We start from the raw sequence: 15,449 nt of genomic DNA on the forward strand, positions 1-15,449 counted from the left end.
CCCCTGCAACTTGTTTCTTCCTCTTAAACTTCATGGTTGTAAACAGTAACCAAGTTGATGTGGGAAGCTATACTGAAAGACCCATTTCTGGTTCCAAAGTTCTGTGCTTCAGTTTCCTCCACTATAGTGACTTTAACTGAATCTTCTCTCAATACTCTTCCAGGTCTGGGATTCTAATTTTACTTTTTACAATGAGTACAGAGGTGTATAGTTTGCTCTAACACTATAGCACTGGTCTGGTTTATTTGAGGCTGACTCTTTGATCAGGAACACAGTCCCCAGGGGAAGTGGGTCACGGTATCATTTTCAGACATTGTGGTAATACTGGAAGATTCCTTGAACAGAAAACTTTGGTATACAAGACAAGTTGTTTTAATACCAGGTTTGAGGTGGCACGCGGCAATGATCAGAAAAGACAGAATTCACAATGCAAAAATGCAAAGTTTATTTTCTTAAATAAAATACTATATTCATATCTATACAAATAATTATTACAACCATTAAAATGTTACATTTACCAATAAAAATTTCAAAACTTTAAACAAGAGCATGGTTCAGAATATTCACACCCTAATACAATGCATTTGTAAAAAGATGTCAAAATAAACAGGACCTATTCTTATTTACAACAGGGAGGACAATCCTGATCATATTATACATATCTGCTCTGGATTCCATTACAAAACAAATTAGTTCCCATTAGTATTATAAACCAGGTGATTTACAGTAATAGGACACAGTACACAGCAGACATCGCTGGCATGGGAATAGATACAAATATTACACTATTGAAAGACTACAGTTAGCTTTTTCTGGCGACTGCCCTACAGTAAGCCTCTCACCCAGTGTATCTATAAATAATTTGTGAAGGTAATTATGTCTTCCGATTTTCCACCTATTTTTACCAAAATGAATATATATATATATATATATATATATATATATATAGCCTGCTGAAAGTGGAAGCAAATCTTTTCTTCACAGTAACACAACTGCAGCATCTTAAGCAACACTGTCTGGTCCCTTTCTTCTTGGAAGATCAACAGTTTAACTCCCTTAAAGGTTACCAATATAGTCAAGTCCAGTGCCTCAATGACCTCACAGATGAAAATGGTTTTAAGACTTGAGGGATGGGGGTAAAGAGATCCAGAGAAGTGAAGAAGGAGTTAGATGGAGCAAGCTCTAAGTTCCTGGGACATCATATGGTGCCAAGCTGTATACACAACTGAGCCAAAAAAATAAAGAAAACCCCACAACTTATGATCATCTTCTTTAAAAGTGTTAAATTACAAATGAAGAGTTATCTTCTATGTCTCATGAGATCTCTAGTGACAGATTATGCAGATTATCATCCAAAATAACACCAATTTGAATATTATATCCACTTTCAACCCAAGTGGGCTCGTGTTTAGGAAGCATCTGAACACATGCGTGCGCCAGACCCCTGCGGTGGATAGGGTTTGTGCAAATACAGAAACAAGGATGTTGAATGACCACCACCTACAAGCTCTGAGTTTAAAAGGAGTTTTGCTTCTAGTACACTTTTTACAAGATCGGCATCAAAGATGGCTCAGAGAATGATAAGGCAACAGTGAGAAACATCAGCTGTTCTTGTCTTCTAGGTGTTTGACTACACAGCACGTACCATTCCGACTGGTCCTTTGCTATGTAACACAGGAGTGGGTAATATGTTCCAATGGCTGGTCTTAGGACCAGAGGCACAGTTTCAAGTAAAGTGCAGTACCAGGATAGAGGCATGTGGGCAGAACTAGAAGCTCTGTGTCCAAGAAGGGCCTCATGCTGGACTGCCCCGATCCAAACTTGGTGTCTCCCACAGACTCCAGTAAAAACACTGTCAAGCTCACACAGGAAGGTGTAGAATGCAGACAAAATATGGTTAAGTCAAAAAAAAAAAAAAAAAAAGGACTCTTTTCTGTTCATAGCATTTGGCCAAAAAAGGTAGTTCAAGAAGGAATGAGTTTCTGGCCTTTAACTTGCATATAGGTATCATAAAATCATCACTCACAGATTAACTTCACACTAGTTTATTTGGCTATTATTATTGCCCTCTGGATATACACAGCCATAGGCAATTAGCTCCAGGCAAAGGCAGAATTTATACAGACAACAGAAGTACGACCTCCAGGTTCCTAAAGTATCAACCCAAAGCCATCTGATTTAGGTACCACCTTTGAGCTTTCTAAACTCCTCCATGAGGAAAAGCAAAAACAAAAACCAAAGCAAGCTCATCAAAACAAGGAAGAGAACTAACTGTATGGAGCATTCAGTATCTTAAATTAATTCTGAACTAACTTTGTTTCAAGAAATTCTTGTTACCTCTTGATAGAATAGGAGATACAGTGGTTCCCAAAGCCAGGAACTGGGACTCACTCACTGATTTAGGAGCACAACTCACTGTCACACAATGATCCAGTAGATGGGTGGGCCCAATAAACATTTCAAGGCAGAGAAGTAATCATCCTAAGGAAATGAGCAGGTTCCCTGCCACCTGCTGACTCGCAGCAGATGGAAGAAAAGAGGAGCCTCGGTACCTATCTATCAAAGGGAGGACAAAGCTGAGAAGATGCTTATTAGTGAGTCTTTATCCTTTCTCAAAATTTTACAACCTTACCTCCATTAAAACACGTTTCCACATTTTTTTGGAGTATAAATTTCAGCCTTTCCATGATATGGATAATGTTAGAAGGCAAGAGCAAGGCAAATTAATTATCTTTAAAATGTTTAAATAATTTTGTATTTTAAGAAGGCTGATTTTTAAAAATGGATCTTTATTGCAGTTCACCCTGATACGTAAATGGAAATTGCTGCAAAAGAATATTCCCTCCTCATTCTTCTCTTTCCACAGTTCTAATATGTTAAATTTTATAAAGCATGATCACTGGGGGATGTGGCTCCTTACTTAGAAAAAAGATGCCATCCCTGGTCCCCCCAAAAGGTCTTATGATATAAACAAAAATAAATTTCCTGAAGTGGTATAAAATATCCCAAAAAGAGAAATGACATCAAACTTGATTTCTTTTATCCATGATTGACATATTAAAAGTTTATACAGGATGAAGTATCTGAAATTTTTCACTTCATTAGAAGTTACTGTGTTAAATGGTCAGAGTCAACTACTTTCTCTAATTGATTCTATGTGATCAGTAACACTAAAAGAGAGAAAAACAATTTAATTAATGACTCTCATTTATGATTCATAGGTTTGTATGTTTGTGTATTTTCATAAATTACAAAATTATCTGTGGAAATGGTTTTACATTCTATAGTCATATATGAGCAAGCCAAGAATAACATTAAAGTTTACTATTTGTTTTCTGCCATACCTTTGCCAAAAATTATATCCAGAGATTGCTAGATATTAAATAAAATTCCTCCCCCAAATCATTTAGCTCTAATTATCAAATACTTAATATACTGCTGATAAATCTTGTACACTCATGCTTTTAAATCAAATAAGATTACTCTTCTCTGAACACTTTCAGAACTGAGTCCATATATACAATGATCTCTTACATATATATGCACATGTCTGTAAGATAATTAGAGCTACATGTAAGCAGGAGCCAAATTATTTGCAGAGAGTCATATCTTTCTTCAGAGGGTCAAATAAGCCTTACTTAGGGGTAGGGGCTCATTTGAGATCAAAGTACATTCTTGGAATGAAAGCTCTGAAACATGTAAATGCTATCTCTGAACAGGGCTGAGCAGAAAAGTAAAATCAATGCAACAGAGAAATACCTGAAAGTGCCAGGCTTTGAGGCCTTTCTATTGCAATGTTCAAATTGATCTTCTCCTTAGCCTGTTACCTTCGTTCTATCTAACAGTGCCCAGTTCTTCAGGACTCAATAGCCACCACGCTGTGCGTGCGTGCGTGCATGCATGCGCGTGTGTGTGTGTGTGTCAGAGACAGAGAGACAGAGAGACGGAGGAAGGGAGAATGAATAACCAAACATATTGAACACTACCTTTCTTGAAATTGGCAGGCTGGACCTTTCAAGTACAGAGAAAAACTTGAATGTTACAACCTAAAACTCAATTAAAAAACAAGCCATAAATCTCATGTTTCCCCTCAATTAAAAGTTTTAACTACTGTGTTTATCTGTTGTCTTATTTAAGTAACTCCTATTCTTCCCCGTGAGTATTTTGAAGGAGAAAATACAGAAGCTTTTCTTGTTTACATTTTTTTTTCTTGCTCCCAGGAGGCTGCTTCAGTCAGCAGCAGGAGGAGGGAGGAAAGTTTGGTAAGAACAGTTCAAGAGGCACACGTGACCCTTCCACTGAGTCTTCACAAGAGGTATTCACCAGAGTTAACAGCTCTGACCCAGCCTGAGAAGGCATTTTTAAGGAGGAAAAAATAAAATGCTGGCTCTTGGGTTTACTTTATTAACAGAGCAGACAGAACCATGTATATGTATCTCTCCCACTTGATCCTATATTTGGCAGAATATAACAACAACAAAAAGTAATAGGTTTGAGAATATGAGTATATATGGTTGTTTTCAGAGGTTTTTTTTAAGTTTTCAAAATTCAATATATGAGTGTGTGTGTGTGTGTGTGTGTGTGTGTGTGTGTGTGTGTACATAATTAATTAACTTCTGTGGGGCTTTTAAAAACCCTAACATCCAGTTTTCCAATACTTCAGCAGGTCTCAGGTCTCAATTTCCATTTCCAGATGGCAGGCCAATTTTTAAAGGACCAGTTTATATTTTCAAATCTATGTCTGTGTTCTGTCCCCCTTCTCCCCCTCCCCCCACACACTCACACACAGAGACATATACAGAGACAATTTTTTGAAGCACCATTTCACATCTACCATCAGGAAAAATAATGAACAAATTTGTCTTCTCATTACAATTCTACTATATGGGGTAATAATGTAACATACAATGCCATCTTTTAAATATAAATATCAATAAATGAAAACACTGACAGAGCTTAAGACTCTGCTCAGAAATATTTAAAAAGTAAGGCTCATATAACTGTGTAAATTCCAAACACACTATTTACTGAGCAGTCCCTAATGATTAACAAATATAAAAGAAAGCATTTCAAGCTCAAATAGAATGAAGAAAATGTTAAAAACAAAGTTCACCGATGAAGCAACAATCTTTGCCAAAACACATGTAAAATTCTGCAATACAACTGCTTTTATCCTTAGGACCTGATGCAAAAATGCAAGCACAAAATGGACAAAGTCTATGTACTTTGCTTTTCAGATTGCTATTTTTAAGGCTAAGTAAGGAAGACCTTTGCTTTCCAGGATCTTGGCACACTGAAAGATAACATGGCTCCCTAATTTGAAGAATGAGACATTAAAATTCAGATAGCTTAGGCATTATTATCATTAAGAAAGAAGCCTCTACCTACAGCAAACCTTGGGAGTAAAGGCTGATCGAGCAACTCATTTATTTGCTAACTGCTTGATTTGAACCATGGACATTCATTCTACATTAATTCAATACCTGCCAGGGGCAAGAAACTGTTCTAGATGCTGTCATCAGCCAAGCACTTGGTGATGAGCCACTGCGTTATATCGAAGTGTCTGTATTTTTGGAGAGCAACTCAAATACCTCAAGTTATCTATTTTACAAATGATCAGCAATCAAATTTAAAATCTAGGTTCTTTCCTACTACCCCACACACGCCAAAGGGATTTTCCCCCAACTTCCAGCTGGTAAGTATTTAGGGAATATAAGATTACAAATCAAACTTGAAAATGCGACTCCGCTTGAAAAACTTAAAAAGCACACCGTGCAGTTAAAAATGAAAGATAGTTTGTTGCTGGCAACCCAGTATTCGCATCATCTCTGACGTGGCTTCCCTACATTCGGAAGATAACTGGAAACTGATTACACAAACACAAAGACATACACACACACACACACCACCTCCCTCACCATGTGCATTATGTGTGCATGCACACACAAACATTTGTAATCTCACCCGATACATTTACATTTAGTCTATCAGTATTTAAACAGCTGAACTGCAGTCATGACCTAAAATATGGCTTATGTTGTGGGCAGGTCTGTTTGAGGACTGCTTGGAAGAGTCAGAGGCAGAGGAGTTTGCTATTGTAAGCAAAGGTGACATTGCCGAGCCATCGGGAAGAGCTGTAGCTATTTCTGGAAACAAAGATGTCATATTAAAGTTAGACAAGTGAGAATTGGTCATGTGCATTGGTGGCATGTCAGGGAGCAGAGGAAAACTTGGTTGAGCAAAACCAACAGGTCTAGGAGGAGACAGAATTGATCCAAATCGGTTATTTAAGCTTCCACTGTTTACTTTCTCAGTGCTAGGATTTGAGAACATTTGATTAGAAAAATAGGGGATGGAAATATCATTAGACAGTGTAGGATGAGCAGGGGAGTAGGGGGGATAGAAGGACGGCAGAGTATTTTGGGGATCTACAGGGATAAGAGCTGGCGTTCGAGTGGCACTAGGCTGAGTAACCTGTGGAATGAAAGAAGTATTAGCATTTATTGGTGGATTCATGCCACCCTCGGGAATAAAAGGAAAACCGAAATTTTGTGATAGTGTATGCTGGTCAGGCGCTGAGTTATCATTAGGTACTTGTGGGCTATCGGGCATGAAACGAACAATACTTCCTCTCTTCTCTGTAGTGGCTTGTTGGCGTCCAAGAATCATACTGCCACTAGTGGACAGAGGAAGATGGGGAAGACTTGGGTCAAAGACATTACTATGTCTTTGGTTTCCGGAACGATTCCTTTCAGGTTGACGAATTTTGGAACCACTGCTGTCTTGCAAGGGATGCCTTGATCGCTGGGGAACTGAAGAGTTAGTTGGACGTACAGGAGGCCCTTGTTCAGCATTTCCGTGAGACACAGACGGATGGGGCAAAGCTGGCCTTGCAACCCCATGCATGTTGGTTGTGACCGGAGGGTTCATGTGGCCCTTGGTCCCATGACTATCAGTTATCCTCATGGGATTGGACTTCTGTACAGACACATTGGGACTTGTGTTTCGACCCTGAATATCTCCTGAAGAAGAAGAACTTGAGAAAGGAATATTCAGGGTGCTGTTCCTGGTGTTAATCGCACCTAGGGACATGTCACAACTCTCCCTGTTTTGACTCTCACTCTCTCTTCTAATATGGACACTTTCATGGGTTGGGGGACAATTATAGTCAATTGCAGAGGATGGACCACACTGTGTGTTCCTCTGATGTTCTGAGAGTGACCTCTGGCTTCCAAGGACCTGATCACCAAGGTGAGGGGCAAGTAAACTCTGCATGAAACTCTGGTGGCATGTGTTCTCACTGTCCCTTGGTGGGATGGCATTTCCTGTCGGAATACTCTGAACTGGTGGATAAGATAATCTCTTTTGGCGGTCGATTGGTGGTGGACCAGGGTTTTGACTAATTCGAAAAGCCTGGGACTGCATACTCCTCAATGATGATACCGGGTTACCTATTTCACTATTTCTTGAAGACTGTACTTCAAAATTACTCTGGGGCTGCTGACTGGCTCCACTTGGTTTAAACGTCTGACAGTCAGTAAGGCGGATATCCGAGGCAACAGTATGGTCCACGCGACCCTGCATATTGTGAACAGCCAAACTCTTATTTCTGGGAACATCAAGATAGCTTCTCATTTCAAGCTGATCTGAAACTCTGGAACCCTGAAGTGACATGCCCATTCTCTGCTCTGAGTTAGAAGATGTCTTTCCAATAAGTGCCTCGGCAGAATAACTTGAAACTCTATTTCTCTCTGGCCTGTGTGGAGTACAGGGCATGTCTGAAGGCCTAGTCACGATACTGGGCTGGGACACCATTTGTTGCTCTATGCCCCTTGAAGTCAAAAGCCTCTGCAATGGATTATGCCCAGATACATGTTCAGAAGAAACCCCTGAACCTTGCTGCCTGCTTCCAACATCCTGCTGCTGGTGTATCATATCTTGACTGAGATGGTTCTGGGGATGGTTGTGGTGGCTCCGGCTGGTCGAAGGGTTTTCACAACTCTTCTCTGGCTGGGAACTTCCAAAATGTTGCTGCATCTGTTGCTGCATCTGCTGATGGTGGGGATGTGGCTGACCACTCTTGGGGCGGGACTGGTCAGTTCCATGGTGCTTTGGTTGTAAGGAAAGCTGAGAGGCCTGAGTGCCCTGAACGAGATTCCTCTTTTTCTGCATCTGGACTTCCTGCTGGAGAGTTCTCTGTTGGTGGACATTATGTGGCTGAGAGTGGACAGAGCTCTCTGCATGAGGCGCGTGACGCTGCAGTTGGTACAAGTGATGCCTCTCTCTTAACTGTCCTGCTTGCTGCTGCTGCTGCTGCTGCTGCTGCTGCTTTAAGTAGAGGTGGTTACCGTGCAGGTGAGATACCCCTTGGGCTGGAACATGCTGTTGCAGGGCCTGGAGATGTTGACTGGCCTGGGTTTGCTGCTGCTCGGTAACTGAATTCTGAGAACTGCATTGAACTTCCGTTTGTCTCAATGCAGGGGCCCCAAAATTGTTACTCGGTGGAAATAATCGTGCGAGGCCATCTCCATGTGCTGGGTTGCTAATAGGCACAACAGAGTTTGCAGAGTTGGGAGGGAGCTGACTGACCATCATCTGAGTCTGATCAGAAATGCTGTCCGGAGTGCGGTTCATCAGCGACATAGCTTCAAGCCTCAGCGGGGCTGGCTGACAGTGCTTTTGACGTTTAGCTGAAGACAATAAAAGGTCGTCTTGGACAGCACGCTTGGCAGAGTCTTTGCGGCTTTCCTGACTTGGCTTTAAGAGTGGCTCTTGAACCTGTGGATTTGGTATGGTGCCAGTAATGGTGTTTAGCTGTTCTTGGGAATATTCGGTCATCAGAGCTGGCCCGGGAGGCTGACCACCGTAGGAACTAGATGCAACGGTCAGATTAACCGTTGCCGGAACAGGTGCTTGCTCTGCAGTTTGGGATAGACCAGCACAGCTGACCAGAGGATGGCTGATGGTGCTCTGGTGGATAAGATTATTGACACTTAAACTGGTGATGCTTGGTGGCTGAGAAGTCGAAACCTGTAAAGAGGCATTTGATGTTTTGATTCCTACAGAACAACTTGGTTTTCCGAGGGATCTATCCACAGTTGCTTCGATTGAGTCCTGAGAATTAAATTCATTTGGTGTTGCTTCTGCCTGTCCTGGGCCACTCTCTTTAGACATCTGTGTTTTGAAAGGCTGGTCTCCCTCTAAAGGTGAGGCTTCAGAAGGCTTTGAAGTAACCTCCCTCATATCAGCCTGGGTGCCAGCTCTTCCCTTCTCAAGGTTCTCCTGGTCAAAAATAGCTCTTGCAGCAAGAGCAACTATATCAGTTTGCTCTACAAAGGTACAGCTGTCACAGGTATTCGTTGTTGCATTGCTGGTGACATCCTCTCTCGTTGTTTCAGGAAGCATGGATGCAACTGAGAAACTACGACTACTGCCAGAGCTGGTGGACATGGGAGAGTCGGCCTGCCTGCTGACAAGCAAAGAGCCATTAATAACCTCCTGATCAGGGACGCAGGAGTGGTGTTGCCCCGGACCTCTGTCATCACTGTTCATCAGTAACAGCTCCTGTTTGGGATGTAAATCGACACTTGAATCCGCCATTTTAGAATTTTCAGAAGGAAAGTCAGGATGGTCCACCGGCACCGAAAGAGACAATTTCTGAGGGTCTTTTTCTTTAGCAAGACCAGACAGCAATGCAGTCAAACCCTGCCCCTTTAACAGACCTGTCGTTTGCATCGTATCTGATGAGTCTTGCTCCACCCTGCAAGGTTCAGCAATGATTTCTACCTCAGAAGCACAGTCAGTGCTTGTAGTGCTAGTGGTGGATGAGAGCCCAGAAACCTGAGAAACCAAAAGGTGGGGATCATTTGGAGATGGAATCAACACGCTGGCTGAAGTGCAGGATTTGGCAGCATCTGACAATGCCAAACTAGCTGGTGGCTTATCCTGAGATGCCTCTTGCTGCAGAATGGGGGAAGAATCTTTGGATTTTGCTGGGGCCATTACAAAATGTTCACTCGTTACAGATGCTTGGGAGGGTGAGCTAGACTCTTCTGTTGACTTAGATTTGGGGACAGATTCGGGTATCACGGATTCAGGATTCAGAACATCCAAAGAATGTGAACCAGAAACACTCACACAATTTGCCTGGGACATGGTGACAGACGGTAACACGACAGGGAGGCTTTCCAGCAGTCCATCACCACATGACGGCTCTGCTGTGGCTTCAGTGCCGGGGCAGGCTAACTTGCCCACCTCTCTGACTGGATTCGGGGGACATGCGGACTTGTGAGCTGCTAAGTGTTTCTTGGCACCTGGCTTCTTAAACCTTTTTGACTTCACATTAGGTAAACAAGCTACAGTGTTCACTGAGGGAGTAGTTACCAGACTATAAGTACTGGGTAGTGTGGCAGAATTATCGGTTGTCATGGGAGATGCTACCGTTGTTGTTAATGAAACACTGTGAACTGGGATGGTTTGACTACTTGCGGCAGTTGGGGGATTGGCAGGCTGGCTAATAGACAACTGTACACAGCTCTGCCCAGCCATCTGTGATATGCTTTGATTGAGGCTGGCCAAAGCTCCAAATGTATTCAGGGCAACATTGGTGTTTGGATCTTCGCTGGTGGTGGGTTGGATAATTTGCATAGGGGTTTGATTTGTAGTTCCTGATGAGGACATCACAGGCTGCAAAGCAAAGAGCTGTCCATTTAAAGAAATGGTTTGAGGCTGTTGTTGGTTTGACATGGTAACAGAAAAAGTTTGTGTTGAACTAGATGTTGATAGAGATGAAGGTCTTGGTAATATATGGACAAGATGCTTTCCTCCAAAAGTCTGGGGGGTCGAAACATTTTGCACTGAACTATTAGACCCTAGTAGAGCATTGGCTCCACTGACAGGGAGTCGAACAGAACCAGGAGGTGGAGCTGAGAGGAGCGGCAAAGGATTCTGATTAGCTGCCTGTATGATCACTATCTGTTGACCTACTGTTTGGTTGGGAACCTCTGCTCTCATCACTGTTGGGCAAGGGGTGGTGCTGGGGGGCTGAAGAATGATAACATTTTGATTAGCTGTAGCTGCATTCACAGCCGACCCAACTGGCTGAGCCATCTGAATCACCTGCATTGCTGAATTCAATGGAAGGATACTTTTTGGAGGCTGAGATTTAACTTGTGGTTGGGCAATTAGTGGCTGCATAGGTAAAGATGGACAAGAAGGCAAGGTGACAACTACTTGCTCAACCACCTGCCCATCTGCGGGAAAGGAATTATTCACGTTGACGCCCGTAGCGACGTGTCTACTGTGGCTGGTCGTGGGAGGGCTGCTACCAGACTCATTTAATACCGGAGTCACTGCAGAAGAAGGTGTCTGGCTTAAGGGCTGAATAGTGTTTCCCGCCAGTTGCAAAGTAGTCCACGTCGTCTGTGTGTTTCCAGCGGAGGAAATTCGGGTAAGGCTATTAATGTTTTTCAAATCCGAAGCACTAACACTGGAAGAAGGCAAAGAACAAGAAAGAGTCCAACTATTGTCCAAAGGGTTTGCAGAAAGAGTGCTTACAGGAGTGGTGGTCTTCCCTCCTGCAGGGGCAGAAGGGGCCACCGCTGCAGTAACACTCGCCGAGTCTGCACCCTTGCTGATGCTCACTGGACAAGCATCACCTGCAGATCTGGGAGGCTGGGAACAGACTGTGGTGGTAACTGAGACAACAAAGGTGGTTTGAAAATCATTTCTGAAATCCTGGATGCTCAGGCAGGACTGGCTTCCGTGGTGCACTTTAGTGGCAGTCGCTGAGGAAGTGGTGGGGACGCCTGTGGCACAAGGGACTGTTTTCTTCAATAATTTGGGGCTCTCTTGCCCATTCTTATTTTCAGGAGAACTTTGATCACTTAGACACGTGTGCACGGAACGATGTTGGTGAGGTTCAGGCCCAATGGGAACTGCGATCAGTGGGCCGTTGGTGGCACCAAGCACGCTTGATTCGCTTTCAGAGGTGGAAAGCTCGAGAATATTTTGAGCAGGAATGGTAGCAGGAAGACAAAGAGGAACAGGCTGGTTGGCAGCCAATGCAGAAACTGTGGTCTGATGCCATGGCTTGTTTTCAGAAGGGTAAACTCCAGAAATAGACACAGGAGTCACAAGATTGCAAGTCCTCTGTACTGGCACCACATTGGCGGTCTGCTTTTGTAAATTATGACCAACATTAAAGGTTATCCCCTGAACAGCTGTTCCCTGGCTATTTCCACAAGGCTGACTCCCGTTGGAATAAACAATGATATTTTTTTGAACCTGATCACTGGGAATAACAACAGAGACCTTTGAGTTTTTAAGATTTCCTTTCCAGTGGATTGTAGGGTCATCATATAGGCATATGTCATTTGCTTTCAGTAATTCAATATATCGGCCATTTTCTTTTTGAATTTCTTCCAATTGTTTACGTAGCTTTTTAATTTCTTCAGCTACAATATTAAAAATAAAAATGAAACAATTACCTGGTAGTGTCAGTACTTACAGTAACTTAAGAAAAAACTGTGTGCTAACTACCAAAGTCTAATTCTAGCATTTCGAAATACCTCATCTGAGAATCTTCAGTTCTTTTCTAATGCAAGTTCTTTCTCCTTTTTACATTGGTGTAACAAGCCTCTATCCTATCCTTTTAAAAATAAATATCTTTAAAAGTAAGGTCAGAAATTACTCATAATGTAGAAATCTCAAAATTCCCAATTCAAAAATTCCCAATGGGGCAGCTACCAAGGTAAAAGAAGGGAAGGCACACTGATATCATGGTCACATGCTAGGAAAATAACACTGAATATCAATATAATAGCATTTACATGCTATAACAGCTAATATTACTTGTGGTGGTAATAGTCAGTCTCTTTTATAAATGGCTTTAAACTCACTTCTATTTTACTCTTTGAAATGCCAGAGACAGTGGAACAGGTTGAAGGTAAAGTAGTAGAGCACCAAAGAAAGCATCAATAATGGAACTTCAATCTCCCTTGACAGGGCCAATGGACATATGCTACCGTCACAGCCCTACTCTTTTCTAAGGGAGAGAACTTCACCCATGGATCCTACTACTGGGGCAACCTTTGCTGTTGGTATTTATGCTCTGTGACTCCAGACATCCCATCTGTCTTGCCACAGTGGTAGATCTCTCCCCTCCCCATCCACCAAAGGCAGCCAATCTTCAAAGCCAATGCCCTGTGAAGTGGCCTGAAATAAAAAGTTGTGTTCTGACAAGGATGAGCTGAGACTAATGGATTCTTTTTCTCAGACATTTAAAATAAGAGACACAGAAGAATGATGCCAATGTGCCATGGGCATCAGAAGTTAAGGGACAATTTTTATGGACCAAATAATAATGATGATTGTCCTCACTTATTACACACTTACTACATGCCTGGCACTTTTCATTCATTGTCTCATTTCATAATAATAACAACAATGATGATGGTAATTACTATATGCCAACTTTACTCAAAGTACTTTACCTGCATTATTTCTTTTAATCTTCATAACAACCATGAGACGGGAACTACCTACTCTCATCAGTATTTTAAGATGTGAGAAACAGACTCAGAGTAATTACATAAATTTGTCTAAAGTCAACCAGACACGTGCTGTGATTATCTTCATTTTAAGATGGGGAAACTGAGATCGGAGAGGTGAAGTAAATAGCCACAGGTACTGAGTGCATAAGTGAAGATGAAACTCAACCCAGGTGGGCCTGATTCCCAAGGCCGCTGCTCAGACTACGACCCAGCCTGTCTTATGGACAGAGGATATGTGGGAAGTTTCTGGGAGGAGAAAAGAGAAGAGAGCAGATGCACAAAAAAGAGCCAAAGAAAGGATGGTGACAGAGATGACAATGTAGTGAGACTTAAGCTGCCTCAGGTGCTGCCCCAAGCCCTGGCCTACCTGTTCAGCCTTTCCTGAGCCCTACGCAACTTATATTTTTCCAAAACGTTCCCTTTTCCCTAATGTAACTCAACTGCCTCAGCCTCTGGGGTGTGAAACCAAAGAAGCTCTCCTTAGAAAAGTCTACACATCATTCCAGTCTTAATATCTCTTCTATGGGATGCCTCAGAGTGCTTACCAAACATGTATGATGAATCTAACTACCTAACAGCATCATAAAACAGGGCCTGGACTGTAAAAGACAGCTGACGTGGGGGAGGGGGTAAGCTGTCATCTAACTTAAGGCAAGCAAAGAGAATTCAGAATGCTGACCTTCTGGATATACAATAAACGTAGCCCAACACTGCCCCCACCTCAGCAAATTCTACCTTTGTTCCTCTCCTTTTAAGGTGACCTACTGAGTTGTCCCAGGAAATTCTTTCTCCGTTTTTGTCAGAGCCATAAATAAAGGACAATTCAAACTGCCTACCATTCTGAGCTTTTCACTTGCCTGGCATTTTTCTTTTCAGCTCTTACAAGGAAATCTCTCTAGTGCAAATGGAAAAACAGAACTTATATAGCATAAAAATGTCACTTCTAATTAAAAATCAAATTTCAGTATACCTGAAACTAAATAACATTATGTATTAACTGTACTGGAATTAAAATAAAAACTTAATTTTTAATGTAATTATCTAAAAAATAATAATAAAAATCAAATTTCATTAAATGATCAGGCAGTCTGATACACACATTACATGCAGTATAAACAATTATGAACGGAATGTTTTGACCTTTTGAGTTAAGTCACAGTTAAATCTTGGCCCAGGCAGGTCTTTGTTTTGTTTTTAAGTTACACTGAGCAGGACTCTCCCCTATATCCTCTCACGGGATTCCCCTAGCTGGAAGATCCAAGTGGAATAAAAGCGATCCAGCATTATTTGTCTCATGAGTTCAGCAAATATGAAGTGCACGGAAGAGTCCAAAATCAAACTTATGTATGCCTGCAAGATTAGAGTTGCTCACAGAAGAGGGAAAAGAGGTAAACTAAGATGAATTTATTTGCAACACTATTCTCTGGCCCACCGAATGCATGGACAATCTTTACAATGTTTCTGGTCAAAAAAAGCCTCTGTATCCTCATATAAGTTGCCCTGTGACACGAAGACCTGAACACTGAAAAAACAACAAAAATGAAGAATCTTCAAATCTTTACCTTGTTCATTGTTTCCTCCATTAAGCAGGAGTTCATCATTTTGCCTTTTCAGTTCTGTTATATATTTAAAGGCTTGGTCCAGGATCATATTCTTGCTCTGCCAAAGAGAATTAACCACTTAAAAGTTTCACTGAAGAGTAAGAACTTGCCAGAAGAAACTTAAAGCTTTGGTTTTATCACATATATGTGATATGTATCTTTTCAAAATTTAAAATGGGCGCCATATTCAAATGCTTCTGCTGTTCATTTTTCATTTACTAAGTATTTAAATTTGAACAGCCACTATGCGTCAGGCTCTGTTTCTAGGCACTGGGGATGTAATAAACAAAACGGA

General features: G+C 41.8%; 1 protein-coding gene across 1 annotated transcript in view; it reads right to left on the reverse strand.

Moving 5' to 3' along the window:
- Positions 1 to 489: 489 nt before the first annotated feature.
- USF3 (upstream transcription factor family member 3) overlaps positions 490 to 15,449 on the reverse strand; it is a 57,934-nt gene continuing 42,974 nt past the window's right edge. Inside the window, exons 6-7 of the mRNA XM_042954885.1 lie at positions 15,116 to 15,212; positions 490 to 12,455 (exon numbers count right to left, since the gene is read on the reverse strand). Coding sequence (XP_042810819.1) covers positions 5,995 to 12,455; positions 15,116 to 15,212 — 6,558 coding nt within the window. The 3' untranslated portion in view covers positions 490 to 5,994. The remainder of the gene's footprint in view (positions 12,456 to 15,115; positions 15,213 to 15,449) is intronic.

The sequence above is a fragment of the Panthera leo genome, chromosome C2 (genome assembly GCF_018350215.1).
Source record: "Panthera leo isolate Ple1 chromosome C2, P.leo_Ple1_pat1.1, whole genome shotgun sequence".
Taxonomy (NCBI): Eukaryota; Metazoa; Chordata; class Mammalia; order Carnivora; family Felidae; genus Panthera; species Panthera leo.